The 23,927-nt window shown below is 42.2% G+C and overlaps 1 protein-coding gene across 1 annotated transcript in view; it reads right to left on the bottom strand.

Annotated features, from left to right (window-relative positions):
* Positions 1 to 15,470: 15,470 nt before the first annotated feature.
* The window catches only part of polr1b (RNA polymerase I subunit B), a 53,132-nt gene continuing 44,675 nt past the window's right edge, over positions 15,471 to 23,927 (bottom strand). Inside the window, exons 13-15 of the mRNA XM_068027648.1 lie at positions 18,825 to 19,021; positions 17,210 to 17,463; positions 15,471 to 16,471 (exon numbers count right to left, since the gene is read on the bottom strand). Of these exons, the coding sequence (XP_067883749.1) occupies positions 15,589 to 16,471; positions 17,210 to 17,463; positions 18,825 to 19,021 (1,334 nt within the window). The 3' untranslated portion in view covers positions 15,471 to 15,588. The remainder of the gene's footprint in view (positions 16,472 to 17,209; positions 17,464 to 18,824; positions 19,022 to 23,927) is intronic.

Here is a 23,927-nt window from a genome sequence, read left to right as displayed (position 1 = left end):
ACAGGCAAGGCCAGCATTTGTTGCCCATTCCTAATCATGATCCCAAAGAGGGGTGGGTGGTGACAGAAATGGACGATGTGTCCATTAACTTGTAACCCAGTCACTGGTGACTGAAGAAAAAAGAGGAACCACTAGAGCAGTGCAGCTCCTGGGAGGACTAACCTGAGCTGTTGGAAGGGAAAGTTCATGTCAGCCTGTGCTGTACACTGTGTGTTTGTTTGTGTTTTTTACATAGAAAATAGCAGCAAGAGTAGGCCATTCGGCCCTTCGAGCCTGTTCCGCCATTCATTTTGATCATGGCTGATCATCCAACTCAGTAAACTGTTCCCACCTTCGCCCCATACGCTTTGATCCCTTTAGACCCAAGAGCTATATCTAACTGCTTCTTGAAAACATACAATGTTTTGGCCTCAACTGCTTTCTGTGGTAGCGAATTCCACAGGCTCACCACTCTCTGGGTGAAGAAATTTCTCCTCGTCTCAGTCCTGAAAGGTTTACCCTGTATCCTTAGACTATGACCCCTGGTTCTGGACTCCCCCACCATCGGTAATATCCTTCCTGCATCTACCCTGTCAAGTCCTGTTAGAATTTTATAGGTTTCTATGAGATCCCCCCTCACTCTTCTGAACTCCAGTGAATATAATTCTAACTGACTCAATCTCTCCTCATACGTCAGTCCCACCATCCCAGGAATCAGTCTGGTAAACCTTCGCTGCACTCCCTCTATAGCAAGAGCATCCTTCCTCAGATAAGGAGACCAAAACTGCACACACTATTCCAGGTGTAGCCTCACCAAGTCCCTGTATAATTACAGCAAGACAACCCTACTTCTGTACTCGAATCCTCTCGCTATGAAGGGCAACATACCATTAGCGTTTTTTATCGCGTGTTGGACCTGCATACTTACCTTCAGCGACCAGGGTATGAGAACACCCAGGTCTTGCTGCATAATCCCCTCTCTCAGTTTATAGCCGTTCAGATAATAATCTGCCTTCCTGTTTTTGCTACCAAAGTGGATAATCATTTATCACATTATACTGCATCTGCCATGCATTAGCCCACTCACTCAACTTGTCCAAATCACCCTGAAGCCTCTCTGCATCCTCCTCACAACTCACCCAGTTTTGTGTCATCTGCAAATTTGGAGATATGACATTTCGTTCCCTCATCTAAATCATTAATGTATATTGTGAATAGCTGGGGTCCTAGCAGCAATCCCTGTGGTACCCCACTAGTCACTGCCTGCCATTCGGAAAAAGACCCATTTATCCCTACTCTTTGTTTCCTGTCTGCCAACCAATTTTCTATCCATCACAATACCCTACCCCCAATCACATGCACTTTAATTTTACATGCTAATCTCTTATGTGGGACTTTGTCGAAAGCCTTCTGAAAGTCCAAATAAACCACATCCACTGGCTCCCCCGCATCAAATCTACTAGTTACATCCTTGAAGAATTCTAGAAGATTTGGCAAGCATGATTTCCCTTTCGTAAATCCATGCTGACTCTGCCCGATTCTACCACTGTTCTCTAAGTGCTCTGCTATAAAATCTTAGATAATGGACTCTAGAATTTTCCCCACTACCGACGTCAGGCTGACTGGTCTATAATTCCCTGTTTTCTCTCTACTTCAGTTTTTAAATAGTGGGGTTACATTAGCTACCCTCCAATCTGTAGGAACTGTTCCAGAGTCTATAGAATCTTGGAAGATGACCACCAATGCATCCACTATTTCCAGGGCTACTTCATTAAGTACTCTGGGATGCATATCATCAGGTCCTGGGGATTTATCAGCCTTCAATCCCATCAATTTCCCCAACACCATTTCTCAACTAATACTGATTTCCTTCAGTTCCTCTCTCTCACTAAGCCCTGTGTTCCTCAACATTTCTGGTGTGATGTTTGTGTCCTCCTTTGTGAAGACAGAACCAAAGTATGCAATTAGTTGGTCAGCCATTTCTTTGTTCCCCATAATAAATTCCCCTGTTTCTGACTGTAAGGGACCTTGTCTTCACCAATCTTTTTCTCTTCACATACCTATAGAAACTTTGACAGTCAGTTTTTATGTTCCCCGCAAGCTTGTTCTCGTACTCTATTTTCCCCTTCTGACTCAATCCCTTGGTTCTCCTTTGCTGAATTCTAAACTGCTCCCAATCCTCAGGTCTGTTGTTTTTCCTGGCAAATTTATATGCCTCTTCCTTGGATCTAATTCTATCTCTAATTTCCCTTGTAAGCCATGGTGTGGCTACCTTTCCCGTTTTACTTTTGCACCAGACAGGGATAAACAATTGTTGCAGTTCATCCCTGCGTTTTTTTAAATGTTTGCCATTGCCTATGCACCGTCATCCCTTTAGGTAACGTTTCCCAATCCGTCATGGCCAACTCACGCCTCATACCTTTGTAGTTTCCTAAGATTCAGGACCCTTGTCTCAGAATCAACTACGTCACTCTCCATCTTCATAAAGAATTCTATCATATTATGGTCGCTCCTCCCCAAGGGGTCTTGCACCACTAGATTGTCAATTATTCCTCTCTCATTACACAACACCCAGTCTAGGATGGCCTGTTCTCTAGTTGGTTCCTCAACGTATTGGTCCAGAAAACCATCCTGTATACACTCCAAGAATACCTCCTGTATGGCATTGTGACTGATCTGCCCAATCTATATGCAGATTAAAGTCACCCAGAATTACAGATGTTCCTTTATCGCATGCCTCTCTAATTTCCTGTTTAATGCCATTCCCAACATCACCACTACGGTTTGGGGGTCTATATAAAACCCCCACTAACATTTTTTGCCCTTTAGTGTTTCTCAGCTCTACCCATACAGATTCCACATCGTCAGAGCTAATATCCTTCCTCACCAATGCGTTAATTTCCTCTTTAACCAGCAATGCAACTCCACCATCTTTTACTTTTTGTCTGTCCTAATGCAAGTCAGGTAGCTTTGGTACTTCTGAAACACAGTCTCGCCTCCCTGTCTGCAGTAGGATGTGATAGTGAGTGAATTTCTTTACTATTTTTCTCACTTGCTGTGTTGTAAAAAGTCATAAACTTGCAACAAAACGTCATTGACAAGTTACGTTTACCACTGACATTTACGTAAAATCAGTGGAATTTATTTGGTGTTTCATTAAGATGGATACTAGTTGACCCTGAGCTGAGCTTCAGACCCACATCTTCTCCATCACGAAGACCACCTACTTTCACCTCTGTAACATTACCCATTCCAACCCCTGCCTCAGCTTGTTTGCTGTTGAAACCCTCATGCTTTTGTTGCCTCTAGTCTCAACCATTCCAATGCTCTCTTGCCTGGCCTGCTATCTTCTATAAACTTGAGCTTGTTCAAACCTCAGCTCACCTGAGCCACGTGCAAATTGGCATAGGGCAAATAAGATTAGAGAAATTAATGCATGGTTCAAAGACTGGTGTGGTAGAAGTGGGTTGCTGTTTGTGGGGCACTGGCACCAGTACTAGGAAAAGTGGTGGCTGTACCGTTAGGATGGTCTACACCTGAACCGTGCTGTGGCCAGTGTTCTAGCAAGCCATATAACTAGGGAAGTAGAGAGGGTTTTAAACTGAATAGTTTAATGGAAATAGCAAGGGATCAAATTTGGGAAGATATGGTAAATCAAGGAGTAGAAACAAGGCAAGAGAGAAAGGTATTAATATGTGAAATGATAGACTGTGACAGGAAGGGGCAGAGCGTACAAATCTAAAAGTAAATCAACAGAGCAGGCTAGAGGTTACAAAAATAATAAAAGGATAAAACTAAAGGCTCTGTATCTGAATGCATGTAGCATTAGAGACAAAACAGATGAACTGAGAGTGCAAATAGAAGCAATCGAATAGAAATAGAAATAATAGAAACGATCTGATAGCCATTGCAGAGACATGGCTGCAGGACAACATAGATTGGGACCTGAATACTGAAGGGTACATGACATTTAGGAAGGACAGGAAGCTAGGAAAAGGTGGAGGGGTGCTCTGTTAATTAATGATGATATTAGTGCAATAGAGAAGAATGACCTCAGTTCAGGAGACCAGGATGTAGAAGCAGTTTGGGTAGAGATGAGAAATCATAAAGGCAAAAAGTCACTTGTGGGAGTGGTGTACAGGCCATCTAACATTAACCACACTGTAGGACAGAGTATAAAGGAAGAAATAATGGCAGCTTGTCAGAAAGGTACAGCAATAATTATGGGGAATTGTAACCTACATATAGACTGGAAAAATCAGATGAGCAGAGGCAGCCTAGATGAGTACATAGAATGTTTTCAGGATAATTTCTTGGAACAATATGTTCTAGAGCCAACCAGAGAGCAGGCCATACTAGACCTGGTATTGTGCAACGAGATAGGATTAATTAAAGATCTCCTAGTTAAGGTGCCCCTAGGTAGCAGCAATTATAATATGATTGAATTTTACATTCAGTTTGAGGGAGAGAAGAGTGGGTCCAAGACTAGTATTTTAAACTTAAGGGCAATTATGAGGGCATGAAAGCAGAGCTAGCTAAAGTGAACTGGCAAATTAGATTAAGGGATAGGCCAATAGAGATGCAGTGACAGACGTTTAAGGGGATATTTCAGTATACACAGAATAGATACGTTTCAATGAGAAAAAAAATTCCAAGGATGGGACCTGCCATCCCTGGTTAACTAAGACAGTTAAAGATAGTATCGTCCTGTGTAAAATTGAAGTAGGGGTGGGAAGACACCGGGAACGGCATGCCCGCCACCAGTCTGCTCAATGGGAGCTATAAAATTCCGGCCTCTGTCTCTTGCTGTCTCTCACAAAAGACTATTTGCCTCATCATTATTTTAGCGGCAAAATGTGGCCCAATATTTTTCCATGATGGATCCAACATTACTTTAGTGATCAGGTTAACATTAGAAATCCAGCATCACCTGCAGGCCAGGGTTACAGGTAAGTATGGACACCTATGACATGGGAAAGTCCATAGGAAGATATATAGATAGAACTTTTCAATTACATGGCAGCCATCATGATTTTAATAATATAAAATAGCTGATTTTCTTTTAGTATTTGTGTGGTTCATTTTTATGGGATCAGAATAAATTGCCAAAAAGTGTCTAATCAGTTGAAATTCCCAGCAAAATATCACAATATTTCAGCATCTGCTATAATACCAAATAACTTTTCATGAGCTTGGAGAAATTTGTTTCTACTGAGCACCCAACTTAACTCTTTCAGAATACTATAAATGCATAAAATAAAAAATGCCAAAGCACCAATTTTTTTTTATTTTGAACTATGGTTAGAATTTGTTTTGTTCTGTTTAGGTTAACTTTAAATATAGGACCTCTCACAATGAGAGGAAAAGCTATTACAAGTTTTATGAAACCTTTTATGTAATTCTTTGACTTACAGCTGAAAATTGATAGTACTGTAACTAGCTGTGTAAAAGTAAATCCAGGTAAAAGAAAGTTTATGCCTAAAAAAGTGATGGTTTATGGTCTGTTGGGTAAAAAGTTAAATTCTGATTGATTGTCCGTAGTTGGGAAGCTAGAAAAGGTTGTTTGATCTCTTGGTTACATACCAAATTAACTAGGAAGAAAAGACTGAAAAGGCTAGGGTTGTTTTCCTTGGAGCAGAGAAGGCTGAGGAGGGACATGATTGAGGTATACAAGATTATGAGGGACATTGATAGGTTAGATAGGAAGAAACTTTTTCCCTTAGCGGAGGGGTCAAGAACCAGGGGGCATAGATTCAGGGTAAGGGGCTGGAGGTTTAGAGGGGATTTGAGGAAACATTTTTTCACCCAGAGGGTGGTTGGAATCTGGGATGCACTGCCTGAAGAGGTGGTGGAGGTAGGAACCCTCACAACATTTAAGAAGTATTTAGATGAGCACTTGAAATGCTATAGCATACAAGGCTATGGGCCAAGTACGGGAATATGGGATTAGAATAGGTGCTGGATGGCCGGCACAGACACGATGGGCCGAAGGGCCTGTTTCTGTGCTGTATAACTCTATGACTCTAAACTTAAAGAAAAAGCCTATATTTGTGCAAAGATAGGAGGCAGGTCAGAAGATTGGACAGAATATAAAACACAGCAAAGAATCACTAAAAGATTGATAAGAACAAAGAACAGTACAGCACAGGAACAGGCCATTCAGCCCTCCAAGCCTGCGCCGATCTTGATGCTTGCCTAAACTAACACCTTCTGCACTTCCGGGGCCCATATCCCTCTATTCCCTTCCTATTCATATATTTGTCAAGATGTAAAGGAAGGTAAAATTAGAGAGAAAGCTAGCTAGAAATATGAAGACTGATAGCAAGAGTTTCTATAGATATTTGAAAAACTGTTAAAGTTTAAAAAGAGTTAAAGTGAGCGTTGGTCCTATAGAAAGTGAGTCTGGGGAATTAATAATGGATAATAAGGAGATGGCAGATGAATTGAACAGATATTTTGCATTGGTCTTCACTATTGAGGATACAAGTAACATCCCAGTATTAGCTGTAAGTCAGGAAATGGAAGGGAGGGAGGAACTCAAGAAAATTACAATCACCAGAGAAGTGGTACTGAACAAATTGTTGGAGTTGCGGGCTGACAAGTCCCCGGGTCCTGATGGACTTCATCCTAGGGTGTTATAAGAAGTGGCTAGTGGGATAGGTGATGAGTTAGTTTTATGGGTATAAGCGCTGCCATCATGCAAAATGATCTCAGCAGTGCAGCCACTGACGTCAGAAGTGGGACCACCAGGTGAATCATAAAATTCAGCCCCCTGACTTTTTTTATATGCTCTTTTCAATCGTAATATCCACTAGATGTGGGACTTGTCCCTTCACCTTGGTTTAACCCCACCCTCCATGTAATCTCCCCAACCTATATTCTTGCCATCTCACATGGTCTTGCTACCCCCATAGCAGCAATCACAGATAAGGCCATCTCTGATCACTTCCTTGTATCATTCTCCACCCACATCCCACTTCCCCTCCTACCTCCTTCTTTATCCGCCCCTGGAAAAGCTCTTGCCCCAATTTACTTAGAACTGCCCTGTCAAGTTTCCAGTTGTCTAGCCTTTGGCCCTCTGTTCACCATGACATTTCTGCAGCTACGGATCTGCTTAACATAACCCTCACCTCCACCTTCGATACCCTCGTCCCCCTTAAAGACCATTACTCTCTCTCACCCTGACCATTCCCCCAGTATGGCCCTCATCTCCACTCCCTTAAGTCCAAGGGATGCAGTTTGAATGGATATGGTAGATAACTGGTTTAGCCATTCACCACCAAATCTGACAGTGCCTTACGTGGTCCAATCAGGTCCTGCTCTTATCTGTGAAAACTACTCACTGTTCCAGTATCATCCTAGAATGCAAATGTAACTCTCAGGCTCCTTACTGGAACCCTTCTTCTTAAACCCCTTTCCCCTGTCTCCTCCACCCTCACCTGCAACAAGTGCAAGGAGCTCATGTATTTCTTTGTCACCAAAATTGAGACCATCTGATCAGCTGCCCGCCCCACCTCACCTAACCCACTGGGCCAGACTCTAAGTCCTCTAAGACTTTCCCCTGCCCTAGCTTTGAACTTGTTTCCTTCTCTAGTTTCTCTCCGAGCTCATCTTGTCCATGAGACCCTCCTCCTTCTCTCTAAACCCTAGTCCCACTAAACTACTAACCACCCACCAGCCTTCCTGGCTCCCATGTTAGCTGGCATTGTTAACGATTCTCTCACCTCAGAAATCTGGAATAAAAAGCTAGTCTCAGTAATGATGATCATGAAAATACCAGATGGTCGTAAAAACCCATCTGGTATATTAATGTCCTTTAAGGGAAGGAAATCGGCCATCTTTACGCAGTCTGACCTACATGTGACTCCAGATCCACAGCAATATGGTTGGCTATTAACTGCCCTCGGAAATGCCCGAGCAAGCCACTCAATTGTATCAAACAGAAAGGTTAAATAATAAAACCGGGCAGATCACCCGGCATCGACCTAGTGCCCGGAAATGGACAAAGGCACACCAAGTCCAGATGACTCTGCATAGTTCTCCTCAATGACATCTGGGGACTTGTGACAAAATTGGGAAAGCTGTCCTACAGGCAATAGCCCAGAGTCCGTCACCAATCACTGGGTATGCCCTGACGCACCAGCAGGACAGCCGCAACAGAGGTAGCAGCACAGTGCAAGACAGTCAGCGGGGTATGGCCCTGAGAGTCCTCATTATTGATTCTGGACCCCATGAAGTCTCATGGCATCAGGTCAGACATGGACAATGAATCCCTCTGATTACCACCTACCATCCTCCCTCAACTGATGAATCAATGCTTCTCCATGTTGAACACCACTTGGAAGAAGCGCTGAAAGTAGCAAGGCACACAATTTACTCTGAGTGGGGGACTTCAGTGTCCACTTTGCCATGTGGATGCCAGCATTATAGCTGTAGTGGAATAGCTTGGTTAGGATCATGGCTAGTATGAAGCACAGGTCTTCAATACTACAGCTGTGATGTTGTTGGGACATCATAGCCTTTGCTTTATCCAGTGCACTCAGCTGTTTCTCTATCACGTGAACGCAATCAAATTGGCTGAAGACTGGCATCTGTGATGCTGGGGACCTCAGTATGGCTCAGTGGCACCATTGTTGACCAAGCTAGCCAAGTCCAGAAGGAAATGTCTGCCAGACTGGACCTACGGAAGGTGATGAGGAAACCAGCATGAGGGAAAATCCTACTGACCTCATCCTCAGCAATCTACCTGTCAAAGATGCATCTGCCCATGATAGCACTGGTAGGAGTGACCAGTGCACAGTCCTTCTGAAGACAAAATACCTGTCTTCACACTGAGGTCACACTCCATCATCGTGTATGGCACTATCACTGTAATGGAATAGATTAAGTAGCAGCTCAAAACTGGGCACAATGAGGTACTGTGGGCTAGCAGCAGCAGAATTGTATTGCGCCACAATTTGTAACTTCATGGCCTAGCATATCCCTCACTCCGCCATTGCCATCAAGCCAGGGGACCGACCCTGGTTCAATGAGGAGTGTAGGAGGGCATGCCAGTAGCAGCACCAGATGTACCTACAAGTGGTGAAGCTACAACACAGGACTACATGCATGCCAAACAGCAGAAGCAGCATGCTATAGCCAGAGCTAAGCAATCCCACAACCAACAGATCAGATCAAAGCTTTGCAGTCCTGCCATATTCAGTCATGAATGGTGGTGAACAATTGAACAGTAAGAGGCTCAACGACCATCCCCATCTTCAGTGATGGCAGGGCACAGCACATAAATGCAAAAGACAAGGCTGAAGCAATTGCAACCATTTTCAGCCAGAAGTGCCAAGTTGATGATGCATCTTGGCCTCCACCTGAGGTCCCCAGCATCACAGATGCCAGACTTCAGCCAATTCAATTCACTCCACAAGATATCAAGAAATGGCTGAGTACACTGGACACTGCAAAGGCTGCAGACCCTGACAAAATCCCGGCTGTTGTGCTGAAGACTTGTGCTACAGAACTAGCCATACTCCTAGCCAAGCTGTTCCACTACAACACTACCATCTAACCAACAATGTGGAAAATTGCTCAGGTATGTCCTGTCCACAAAAACAAAAGGACAAATATAATCCAGCCATTTACTGCCCCATTCTCAATTGTCAGCAAAGTCATGGAAGGTGTCATCAATAGTGCTCACTCACTATTCACCAACAACCTGCTCACCGACACACAGTTTGGGTTCTGCGGCCACTTGGCTCCAGACCTCATTAAATCCTTGGTCTAAACATGGACCAAAGAGCTGAATTCCAGCAGTAAGGTGAGAGTGGTTGCCCTTGACATCAAGGAGCCTTAGTCAAATTGAAGTTAATGGGAATAAGGGGGCAAACTCTCCATTGACTGCAGTCATGCCTAGCAAAAAGGAAGATGGTTGTGGTTATTAGAGGCCTATCATCTGAGCTCCTGGACTACAGGGAGTTCCTCAAGGATGTGTCCTAGGCCCAACCATCTTCATCTGCTTCATCAATTACCTTCCTTCCATTATAAGGTCAGAGTTGGGTTGTTCGCTGATTGCAATGTTCACAGTTTCAGTCGCAATTCTACAGATAATGCAGCAAAGCCTTGGCAACGTTCAGGCTTGGGCTGATAAGTGGCAAATAATATTCACGCCACACAAGTGCTCGGCAATGACCATCTCCAAGAGAGAATCTAATTATCTCCTCTTGACATTCAATGGCATAATTTAATCCCCCACCAACAACCTGGAGACCACCATTTACCAGAAACTTAACTGGACTAGCAATATAAATACTGTGGCTGCAAGACCAGGTCAAAGGTTGGGAATTCTGCAATAAGTATCTCACCTCCTGACTCCCCAACGCCTTTCCACCAAGAGTGCTTTGGAATATTCCCTACTTGCCTGGATGAGTTCAGCTCCAACAAAACTCAAGAAGCTCAATAACATCCAAGCCAAAGCAGCCCGCTTGATTCGCACCCCATCCACCATCTTAAACATTAACTCCCTGTACTACAGGCACACAGTGGCAGCAGTGTGTACCATCTACAAGATGCACTGCAGCAACTTGCCAATGGTCCTCTGACAGAACCTTCCAAACCCACAACATCTGCCACCCAGAAGGGCATCAGGCACATGGGAACATCACCACCTGCAAGTTCTCCTCCAAGTCACACACTATCCTCACTTGGAAATATTTCCACTATCACTGGGGAAAAAACTCCTGGAATGCCCTGAACAGCATTGTGGGTGTACCTTGCACCACAGGGACTGCGGTGGTTCAAGGGGGCAGCCACCACTACCTTCTCGACGGCAATTTGGGATGCACAGTAAATGCTATCCTTGCAAGTGATGTCCACATCCAATGAATGAATTTTTAAAAAATTCTATCGATTTTGGCTTCAAATCTGCCATCATCACCCCTCTCAATAAAAAAACCTCGACTCCTCTGTCCTTGCAAACTACCGCACCATCTCCAACCTCCCTTTCCTCTCCAAAGTTCTTGAACTTCTTGTCACCTCCCAAATTCTAGCCAGTCTTTCCCAGAACTCCATGCTTAAATCCCTGCAGTCTGGTTTCCACCCCTGCCAGAGTACCAAAATGGCTCCTGTCTGTCACAAATTACACCCTATGTGATTGTGACAAAGGTAAATTATTCCTTCTCAACCTGTCTGCAGCCTTTGACACAGTTGATCACACCAACTTCCTCCAATGCCTCTCCACTGTGGGACTGCTTTCACCCAGTTCCATTCTTGTCTATTTAATCATAGCTAGAGAAGCACCATTAATGGCTTCTCTTTCCATTCCTGCACCTCTGGTATCCCCCCAAGCATCTATCCTTGGCCCCCTCCTATTTCTCATAGATATGCTTCCCCTCGGCAACATCATCCGAAAACAGGGCTTCAGTTTCCACATGTAAGCTGACGACACCCAGCTCCACCTCACCAACTTTCTTTCTCAACTCCTCCACTGTCTCTTAAATTGGTCAAGACAGCTTCTCTGATACCCAGTATCGATGAGCAGAAATTCCCTCCAATTAAATATTGGGAAGACTGAAACCATTATCTTCAACCCCACGAGACTCCACTCCCTCACCACCAATTTCATCCCTCTCCCTAGCAATTGTCCAAGGCTGAATCAGACTGTTTGCAACCTCGGTGTCACATTTGACCCCAAGATGAACTTTCAACCACATATCTTTGCCATCACTAAGACTGCCTATTTCCACCTCTATAACATCGCTCATCTCTTCCCCTGCTTCTCATCAGCTGCTGAAATCCTCATCCATCCATGACTATTCTAATGCACTGCTGGCTGGCTGCCCAAATTCTACCCTCTGTAAACTTGACGTCATGCAAATCTCTTCCCATATCATCTCATAGCAAATACCAATCACCCATTAGCCCTTGCTCGCCGACCTACATTGGCTCCCAGTTAAATGATGCTTCCATTTTAAAATTCTCATCCTTGTTTCAAATCCTCCTGGCCTGGACCCTCCCTATATCTATGATCTCCCCCAGACCCATGACCCCCTGATATCTGCGCTTCTCTAATTCCAGCCTCTTAAGAATCCCCAATTTTAATCGCACCACCATTGGTGGCAGTGCCTTCAGTTGCCTAGGCATTCAGCTCTGGAATTCCCTCTCTAAATCTCTCTACCTAATTTTCCTCCTTTAAGACACTCCTTAAATCCTACTTCTGTGACCAAGCTTTTGGTCATCTGACCCAATAGCTCACGTGGTTCAGTGTCATATTTTGTTTTATAATGTCTCTGTGAAGTGCCTTGGTGCATTTTATTACGTTAAAGATACTATATAAATACAAGTTGTTGTTGCCGTTGTTCTCAATTTTTAAAAAAACAAGCATGACTGAATTGTTTTCCCAAATAGTGCAGTATCACTCAACTGGTACTAAAGTGGCAGAAAGCAGGTTTTACAGGCAGCAGTTTAATTTTCATTATTGTTGCAAAAGCAGACAACCTGTTAAAAGTCTAGCCATGGTGATTTTTAAAAAAATAGGGAAATAAGATTGGTCCTCCAAACATCCTCAGGATATTAAACTTACAGTCAAGTTCAAATGTTCACTACAGTACTCCCAAAGTCAACCTCACAAGGAAGGAATTCATCTGTTACTTTTCCATAGTCCTAGTTTAAAACCACTAGAAGTTTACAGGACAAAGGATGCCCGGATTTCTTTGAGGTTTCACACACATTCATGGAATGAATCCACTGCATCCAAGTTGCATATTCACAAATTATAATGGATGTTCTGCAGTTATATGCATCTCAAATAACCATAGGTTGACTGAAAGGTAAGAATGTACCTAGGAACATAAGTGCACGTAGCTGTAGATGAAATCAGTGCATAAATCAGATAATAAGGATAAATTGATGGCACAAAGCTTTTGGTCGGAGCAGAATTTTAAAATATGATGAAAGGCACCAGTCTGCATTATATTATGAACTGATTAAAATCAGATATTGCACAACTTTTGGCATGATCTTATGTCGCAGTTTCTAATCCACAATACAGGAAAGATTTCAAAATGCAGCCTACTTTGCCTGTCTTTTTTAAACCTGCAGATTTCAGCAACCCACCTTCAAGTGCCCAAAAACACTATATAGAAAAAAAGCAAAAATCTGCAGAAAAAGGTATAGACTGGGTAGTGCCGTCATACCATAATGTCGTTTTTTATTAATGAACTGTTAGAAGTTAGGTTATCATTATAACCTGATCAGCTGATTCAGCCTTTTAAAATGCCAAATATGCAATTTGCATTAGGTAATTATGCACGAGGAAGGCAACGTGATCCATCTCAATTCATCTATCCGGAGAAGTCTGGAAATACACCTCAAGTGCCTTAATCTGCAGGGCTACGGACCAAATGCTGGAAGGTGTGATTAGAATGGGTGGATCGTTTTTTGGCCGGCACAGACACAATGGGCCAAGCGGCCTCTTTCTGTGCCGTAAACTTTCTATGATTCTAATATCCATAAACTCCCTACCGCTCCGTAGCATCCAATTTTTTCTTTAAAAAATGATTCTAATGTTTTTGCCCTATTACTTGGATTCTGTTCCACATATTGATAATTTATGAAAAATATTCTGCGAGTAATCCTAAAATAACCTTTTACTAGTTTAAATCTGTGTTCCCTTGTTGTACAGGTATTGCAGCATCAGGATTATGATACCAGACTGGTAATTCAGAGAATAGTTCCAATGTGTCAATTCGAGAACTGAATTTAATTTTAAATCTGGAAATAAAAGGATGGATTTGGAAATGTCAGATTGTCATAAAAACTGGTTCATTGCTATACTTTAGGTAAGGAAACTTAGCGATCTGGTTAGCATGTGATTAGTAACATACCAATATGGTTGGTTCTTAACTATTCTGAAATGGTCTAGCAAGCCACTCAGTTGTATCAAATTACTACATAGAATTGTAATAGCGTTGTGGAGCACCTCACCACACAGACTGCAGCAGTTCAAAGAGGTCTCCCACCACCACTTTCTCAAGGCAACTCGGATAGGAAATACATTTTTAGAATCCTTGAGAATTTTTTAAATCCCCACAATTTAACGTAAAATTCTGGGTTAACTTTATACCCTTACCAATCTTAAATATATCCATAAGATCACCCTTCACCCCTTTCAAGGCTGGAAGTCCCAAGTTTCTCCAGTCTTTTGCCAAGACCCAGACCCCTGATGGTAAGAAACAGCTTCATAGCTCTTCTCTACACTGCCTCTAATATTTGAATGTTTCCCTTGTGTCATAGCGACCAGAAGTGAGCTCAAGTGAAGTACTTAAGGTGTGGTGCCAATGTGAATTATTTAAAATGATCATTTTCTTGTGAAATTGTGATGGTATCACTTTTATCAGGAATTTCCTCTTAAGTACAACAGCCTTTTGAAAATTTAAGAGCAGCAGCTGAAAGTTTTCTCGTAAAATTTTTGTACATAATAGCTCGTTAATATCAGATCCTTGTAGATGCTCAAACATCTGTAAAGTGAAAGACTCACATGTGCTAACATTTTATACTTCAAACCATAGCTCAGATTTGTGAACCAGCCACAAGGTAACAAAAAAGTCCTGCTAGGACTTCTTCTACAGTACTTGAAGAGTTGTATTTGTATACTACCTTATCATAACTCCCAGAAATGCGTAATAGCATTCCATGTACAGCAAAATGCAGTCTCAATTATTGTACAGAGAAATATAATAAGTCTCACAAGCAATGAGATGAACGACCAATTAAAGTTTTTTCTATTTTGGTTTAGGGAGAAATATTAAGCAGGACACAACTCCCAGTAAAATGGAATCTTTAACGCCTGCCTGAATCACTAGGACAGGTGGAAAGTACCCAGTTTAATATCTAATTTACAGGACAGAGCAGTCTCAGCAGCGAAGCATTCTTTGAATCATCAGCTAACATCACAATTTCAAATTCCCAAAAGCTTTTGATTTCCCATTTTCTGTAACGGGGTAAGGTAACAAGCAAACAAGGCAGCAATGAAGATCAGAATAAACTGGTGCACTGCACCCCAGAGTGGGAGAGTGGAGATTTGGGAGCAGGCTGCAGCACAGCCTCATAGACTTGAAGAAGCCCTATTGGCAAGGAGGAAATGCTTGGGAATAAAAGTCAAAGCAACTTTTCTTTAAAAATAAATGTGATTTACTGTTGTACTATTTCCACAGCAGCACCCCTCAGACCTTCACAACCAGGTCTTCAGACTGTGCATTAAGACTGCAGTTTTTTGGGAGACATAACAAAATGGTCACTATGAAAGATTCTGTAGATATTGCCATTATTGTATACAATTCACTCTAAAGCTCCTCTGACAATGCAACTGCCAACCCATTATCAGCAGCCAGTTAAAAGGAACTTAATTCTCAAAGAAATCCCATGAAATACCGATGCGTGTGCTGCCACCAAGAGTCTGCAGCAAGATCTGAATACAAATCAGTTTGAAACAGTTTGCACTGATCTTTCAGCACAGTACAGCTTTTACTATATGTCATCTTTCCCCACCCTCTGTACAAAAAATACAAATTGAGTGAAATCCATTTATTTAGAAGAAAACTCCACTAAAATGATTCCGCCAGATCATCTCACATCAAGTCGAACGCAAATGTTCATCGCTGCTAGTTCAGCTACGAAGTATCGGAAAACATAGGGAACAGAGACGATCTCAATGGTGTCCGATTGTCGACACACAGTACACTGATATTTCCTGTGACGTGTGGCAGACCACGATGGCGGGGGCTTTTCCAGTACTGGTGACAGAAGGCTGCCACACTTGATGCACACATGGGCCATGGATCGGTCGGAGCAATTGAAGAGGCGGTCTTGAAGCAAGAAGGACGTTCCATGAGCCAGCAGGGCGTCACGTTCCATCTCTCCAAATCGAATGCCGCCTTGGACGTTTCTCCCTCCCAGGGGCTGGTTAGTCACCTTATCCCTTGCCCCAGTAGTTCTAACCTGGAACTTGTCAGACACCATGTGACGCAAGCGCTGGTAGTAAACCACCCCAATGAAAATGTCTGCCTCCAGCTCCACCCCACTGATGCCACTGTACAGCCTTTCCGTCCCATAGTAGTTGTACCCAGCAGCCTGCAGCATCTTCCCAAAATATTCCAGGGCAGAGTTTTCCTCAGAGAACGTGAACGGCGTGGCATCATGGCACAGGCCGTGCATGGCGGCAGACTTGCCCGCCATGCTCTCGATCAACATCCCTATGGTCATACGGGAAGGGAAGCCATGCGGATTGAATAGAATGTCTGGCATCATTCCGCTCTCCGTGAATGGCATGTCCTCTGCTGGCCACAGTCGACTCAAGATGCCCTTTTGTCCATGTCGACTAGCAAACTTATCTCCAATAGTAGGGTTACGAGGGACCCTCATAGTGATGCACACACGCTTAAACGGCGCTGTTCCATTATCATTGCTACAGACTTTGATGTTATCCACAACGCAGCCTTCTTTGCTTCTGTGGGAAAATAAGCAACATAAAAAATGTAAATCTATTGACAATCTTTAAAGCTCAGTGTCTGGCTAAAAGGTACAGATCCACAAGCAGGTAAATTTTATGAATGTTACCATTAGTTTCACAATGCTCACTTCACCTGCAGCCTAAACTCTAACCTGGAAACAAAATGTAACCAAGTTAGAAGTGACCATTCTATCCCAGAATTTCTGGAGATCCAAATGCAATATTGTTAGAAAAAAACATCGTTAAATTTTCTGACTGCATCCCTGGGCCCATGCATTAGAAAAAGGGAAGGATTTGCATTAGTACAGTGCTTTTATCAGGTCATCGAAACATCTCAAAATCACATCACACAACAAATTACTTTTTGAGGTGCAGTCACAGTCGGTATGTAGCCTGACACAGGAGTCTAATCTGCATGAGCAACATCCCATAAATGGCAACAGAATGAATTACCAGTTAGTGCGTGTGTGGTTTTTTAAAAATATGGTATATGTTGAAACAAAAATATGATCCATATCGGTCAGCAAGTGTACAGAGGGCAAAAATACAAAAGAACACATCTAGCCATCTTGCACAATGTACAAGGTTACAGGAAACTAATTCCAGCTCAGGTCTCACTTGGATCTGTTGCCAAAAGCAATGCAAATAAACTCAGAACAAATTTCCCACACTTTACATTATCAGTGTGGCAATGTACTGAGTATTCACACCAGATATGATCTAATTTTTACTTACTTGTAGTACATCACAGAACTATCCCCAGTGTTGAGATTCATGTAACTATAAAACGGATCACCATACTCCAGTACGGCCCCAATAAATGGTAGTCCATCGTCGTCGAGTTTCTGCGCTGTGCGCTTATCACCAGGTTTGACACCAAACACAAAGTTACCATCACTTTGCTTAACCTTTTGGTCAAGGTCTATCATTTCAGTCTTATAAACACTTCCATGGGCAAATCCTCGCTCCCAAGATGCCTTGTTGACTATCTTTTTTATATAAAAAAAGAAAACACATGCTGTTAGAATCAGTAATGCATACAGCTAGTTCAACATATAAAAACATTTCCCAAAACTAAACTCCACATATTGGAAATATATTTTTCCCCAAATTGTTTATAATTTAATCATCTATAACGATGAGCATAATTACTATAGGGCTTTATTTTTATTATGTAATGTTTTTGAATTACTTGCTAATTAAGGTAAGGAATGCTTAGATTGCACAATTTCCACTTCAAGCATCCAGTGCCATTACCAAGCAATCCCTAGTCAGATGCAGACTAAAGCTCCTTCTATACTGCATCATCAATGCATCTCAAAACAAACTTCAGAGAACATCACAAACTGAGCCAGTGCGTCAACTTCCATTTCCTACACCAGCTGTCCTTTTGAGTCACACTGCTCATTTTACCCCAGTTTTCACATTGGATCCTTTCATCTGAAGATACTTTCATCGCATCAGACTAAGCTAGATTCAGACCCTGGTCCAGAGTCCACTGTCTTAACTCACTGGTTAGTGCTCCATGATAGAGAAGAACAGTCCTGTGAAAATGAGATTTATCAACAGCTGATGGTCTTTAGCACACTTGTGGTCTGTGTGTTTGCATATAGTGTATTCAGTGCATCAGTAACTTGCATGTGTTTTAATTTTAATGCAGTGCTTGGTGACTCCGGTCTTGCCCAGTAGAATTGCTGCTTTTATCTAAATGGAAATTTTACTTCCCAAGTTAAATCATGTGGAGGAGCTAGACAGAATATACTGTATGAAACTACTAAAATAAGCATAGTAAAATTCAGGAAATAAAACAGGAGACAGGCAGAGGTTACTCTCATAGGTTTAGCTTGATGGTTTCTAAATGCAGAGAAAGACCTGGTGAAATTGGGTTTCCTACAGTATTGGAACAGGCAATTGTTTAAATCTAAAAACAATCAAAACAAGCTTCTCTATGTAAGACAACAGGATTATGTTGCATAGCATTTACAGCAGAGAAACTGGTCTATGCCAGTGTTGATCCGCATGAACCTCTTTCTACTGAGCCCTGTCAACATATGTTGCTGCAACAGGAGTTGGGATAGACTAGTTGCTAACACATGCCTCTTGGAAACTGTCCCCAAACTAACAGAAGTCTGTGAGCAGCTGCCGACTGTCCCTCTCAATAGTAGAAGTGACCGACCCAGGCGAGACTTTCAATCACCAACAAAGAAAATTGAAGAGGTGTGTGCCATTTAGTGACAGGTAAAGAACATTACTTGTTGCAAACATTAAAGACACTAGTCACCCCACTGGTTATGAGTGTAGGGGTGCATTCTCAGCAGAGTTCAGATTAGTTCAAGAAGCAAATACATACCATAGCATCTTCCATGTCATATCCAGTGTATGAGATGACAGCTACAATAGCATTTGTCCCTGTGGGATAGTTATCCATATTAAAATAATCATACATGTGCGGTCGCACCAGAGGGCTCTGAGGAGTTTGAAGGCGATAGAGTTTGTTATCAGATCTGTCTGGGTAAGTATGTAATGGAAAACCCATTGTTTGCTTCCCTAAAAGGAAGGAAGAGTGGAAGTAAATCATTTACTAGGCTACAATATATAATCAACACAGAAAAAGACCATGTCGCAAATTCACATAAGAATAAGCTAAGAGTTTGCTATACACGTATTTTATTACATTATTTACATTTTTTCTGAACAGAAATCAGCAATACTTTGCAGAGTGAAAAATAAGATAAACTGACATAAAAGATTAAGAAAATATCACTAGAGGAAAAAATTGAAATATGTTCATAATTACACTTCGGTACTTAGTACTGACTGAAAGGCATGATTTTAAAAATCTAAATCCTCAATTAATTTAATATCCTTTCCCACCTCACCACCTTAACAATTTATCCTGTTCTCATCTCCTGAAGATCTTGACTTCTAAAGTAATTGACCTCTCTGCTAAGCTAAATAGGTCCTTCCCATCCACTCTATCCAGGCCCCTCACAATTTTGTACATCTCAATCAAATCTCCCTTCAGCCTCCTCTGTTCCAACAACCCCAGCCTATCCAATCTTTCCTCATAGCTGCAATTTTCCAGTCCTGGCAAGATCCTCGTAAATCTCCTCTGTACCCTCTCTAGTGCAATTACATCCTTTCTGTAATGAGATGACCAGAATTGCACACAGTACTCAAGTCATGGCCTAACCAATGAGTTATGCAGTTCCAGCATAACCTCTCTGCTCTTGTATTCTATGCCTCGGATTCTATACACCTTCTTAACCACCTTATCGACCTGTCCTGCTACCTTCAGGAATCTGTAGACATATACTCCAAGGTCCCTCACTTCTTCTACACCTCTCAGTATCCTCTCATTTATTGTGTATTTCTTTGCCTTGTTTGACCTCCGCAAATGCATCACCTTACACTTCTCTGGGTTAAATTCCTTTTGCCACTTTTCTGTCCACCTGACCAGTCCATTGATATCATCCTGCAGCCTCCAGCTATCCTCCTCGCTATCAACTACAAGGCCAATTTTTGTGTTGTCCGCAAACTTCCTGATCATTCCCCTTACATTTACATCCAAATCATTCATATATACCACAAAAATTAGGGGACCTAGTATTGAACCCTGCGGAACCCCACTGGAAACAGCCTTCCAGTCGCAAAAACACCCGTCAACAATTACCCTTTGTTTCCTGTCACTGAGGCAATATTATAACCAGCTTGCTACATTCCGCTGGATCCCATGTGTTTTTATTTTTTAAAACCAATCTGTCATGTGGAATCTTGTCAAAAGCCTTGCTAAAATCCATGTAGACCACATCAACTGCACTACCCTCATCAATCCTCCATGCTGACTAACCTTGATTGATCCACACCTTTCTAACTGACTGACAGTTTATCCTATCTCTCAGAATTGATTCCAATAATTTGCCCACTACCAAGGTTAGACTGACTGGCCTGTAATTATTCAGTATATCCCTCAGTCCCTTTTTAAACAAAGGTACAATGTTAGCAGATCTCCCCAAATCATCTAGCATCACACCTGTATCCAGTGAGGATTGGAAAATGATGGTCAGGCCTTCCATTATTTCTTCCCTAGGGTACATTTCACCCGGCCGTGGTGATTTATCCACTTTCAAGCATGCTAATCCCTTTAATACTACTTCTCTCCCTATGTTTATCACATCCAACACTTCACACTCCTCCTCTTTAACTCCTTCTCTGGGTTAAATTCCTTTTGCCACTTTTCTGTCCACATGACCAGTCCATTGATATCTTCCAGCAGCCTCCAGCTATCATCCTAACTATCAACCACAAGGCCAATTTTGCCTGTGTCTGCATCGTCCCCCTCTTTTGTGAAGAGGGATGCAAAGTGTTCATTAAGAACCATATCCACATCTTCATCCTCTACACATACATTACCTTTTTAGTCTTTTATGGGCCCTATTCTTTCCTTAGTTATCCTCTTCATCTTAATGTATTGATAAAACATCTTTAGGTTCTCCTTGATTTTACTTGCCAAAATTCTTTCATGCCCTCTCTTTGCTTTCCTAGTTTCCTTTGTGATTTCACCCCTCCACTTTCTATACTCCTCTCAGCTTTCTGTATTATTGAATTCTCGGTGCCTGACATAAGCTTTCCTTTTCTGCCTCATCATACCATGTAAGCTCCTTGACATCAGGGGAACCTAGACTTGGCCGTCCCACCCTTTTTCTCTATGGGGCCATGTTTACTCTGAACCCCCTAAATCTCCGCTTTGAATGTCTCCCACTGCTCTGTTTCCAGTCCACTTTTGCTAAATCACTTCTCAGCTTTGAAAAATTGACCGTACCCCAAGTTAGAACATTAACTCCTGTTCTATGTCCTTTTCCATAATTATGTTAAAACTACCTGATTTATGATCACTACCACCAAAAATACCCTCCTGCTGCCAACTCCTTCCACCTGCCCAGCTTCATTACCTAAAACCAAGTCCAGAACCGCACCGTCTCTTGTTGGACTTGCTACATACTGGCCAAAAATGTTCACCTGAATGCACCTTAAGAATTCTGTTCCCTCCATTCCCCTCACACTAAAACTATCCCAGTCCTACTTTCCCTTCCTTCAAGGAGGCACCCGACACCTCTTTGCTATTCACCTTATAACAGCAAAGCCAAGATAGGGAACTCACTGCTAGACCTCCCAATGTAGGAGCATAGGAGCAGAAGTAGTCCATTCAGCCCATCAAGCCTGCTCCGCCATTCAATTAGATCATGGCTGATCATCTACCTCAACGCCACTTTCCCATGCTATCCTCATATCCCTTAATGTCATTAGTATCTATATATCTATCAATTACGGTCTTGAACATGCTCAATGATTGAGCTTCCACAGCCCTCTGGGGTAGAGAATGTCACAGATTCACCACCCTCTGAGTGAAGAAATTCCTCCTCATCTCAGTCTTAAATGGCCTGCCCCTTATTCTGAGACTGTGTCCCCTGGTTCTAGACTCACCAGCCAGGAGAAACATCCTATCTACATCCGCCCTGGCAAGCCCTGTAAGAATTTTGCAAGTTTCAATGAGATTACCTCTCATTCTTCGAAACTCTAGACAATACAGGCCCAGTTTCCCCAATCTCTCCTCATAAGATAATCCAGCCATCCCAGGGATTAGTCTGGTGAACCTCCGTTGCACTCCCTCTATGGCAATTATATCCTTCCTTAGATGAGTAGACCAAAACTATACAATACTCCAGGTGCGGTCTCACCAAGGCTCTATACAATTGCAGCAAGACATTTTTACTCCTGTACTCAAATTCCCCTGCCTTCCAAATTGCTTGTTGCACCTGCATGCTAGCTTTTAGTGACTCATGAACAAGGACACCCAGATCCCTTTGGACATCAACACTTCCCAACCTCTCACCATTTAAGAAATACTTGGTCTTTGTTTTTTTCTACCGAAGTGGATAACTTCACATTTATTCACATTATATTCCATCTGCCATGCTCTTGCCCACTCACTGAGCCTGTCCAAGTCCCCTTTAAGCCTCTTTGCATTCTCCTCACAACTCACATTACCTAGTTTTGTGCCATCAGCAAATTTGGAAATATTACATTTGTCCCCACATCCAAATCATTTATATAGATTGTGAACAGCTGTGGTCCCAGCATAGATCCTTGCAGTACCCCACTAGTAACAGTCTGCCATCCTGAGAATGATCCGTTTATTCCTACTCCCTGTTTTCTTTCTGTTAACCAATGCTCAATCCATACACGTATATTACCCCCCAATCCCATGTGCTCCAATTTTGTTTACTAATCCCCTGTGTGAGACTTTATCAAAAGCCTTCTGAAAATCCAAATACACCACATCCATTGGTTCTCCTTTATCTATGCTACAAGCAACATCCACAAAAAACTCCAACAGGTTTATCAAACATGATTTCCCTTTCATAAATCCATACTGACTCTGCCCAATCATATTATTTTCTAACTTCTAGTTATAACATCCTTTATAATAGATTCTAACATTTTCCTACCACTGATGTCAAACTAACAGGTCTATAGTTCCCATTTTCTCTCTCCCTCCCTTATATGATGGGGTTACATTTGCTACTTTTCAGTCTGCAGGAACCTTTCCAGAATCTATAGCCTTTTGAAAGATAACCACCAATGCATCCACAATCTCTATAGCCACCTCCTTCAACACTAGCTCATCTGGTCAAGGGGATTTATCAACCTTAAATCCAGTTAATTTTTTTTAGTACTACCTCTATTATTACATATTTCTTTCAGTTCCTCATTTTCACAAGTCCCTTGGTTTCCTGGTATTTCTGGAAAATTTCCTGTATCTTCCTAAATGAAGACAGACACAAAGTAATTGTTTACTTTCTCCAGCTATGGGCCAAGTGCTGGAAAAAGGGATTAGAATAGATAGGTGCTTGATGGCCGGCATGGACACGATCGGCCGAAGGGCCTGTTTCTATGCTGTATAACTATTACTCTATTTCCCTATTCTCCATTATAAATTAGACTTGGTATTGTGCAATATGACAAGATTAATTAATGACCTCAGAGTAAAGGCACCTCTGGGTAGCAGCGACCACAATATGATTGAATTTTACATCCAGTTTGAAAGAGAGAAGAGTGGGTCTAAGACTAGTATTTTAAACTTGAATAGGGGCAACTATGTGGGCATGAAAGCTGAGCTAGCTGAAGTGAACTGGATTACTAGGCTTGGAGATAAATCAATAGAGAAGCAATGACAGACATTTAAGGGGATATTTCAAAATACTCAGAATAAGTATAATCCTACTATAAAGGAAAATTCTAAGGGGAGGACCCATCATCCATGGTTAACTAAAGAAGTTAAGGAAAGCATCAAACTTAAGGAAAAGGCATATAATTGCACAAAGATGACTGGCAGGTCAGATGATTGGTCAGAATATAAAGAACGGCAGAGAATGACTAAAAAGTTAATCAG

This window comes from Heterodontus francisci, chromosome 3, assembly GCF_036365525.1.
Source record: "Heterodontus francisci isolate sHetFra1 chromosome 3, sHetFra1.hap1, whole genome shotgun sequence".
Classification (NCBI taxonomy): domain Eukaryota; kingdom Metazoa; phylum Chordata; class Chondrichthyes; order Heterodontiformes; family Heterodontidae; genus Heterodontus; species Heterodontus francisci.
This window is presented reverse-complemented; position numbering and strand designations above follow the sequence as displayed.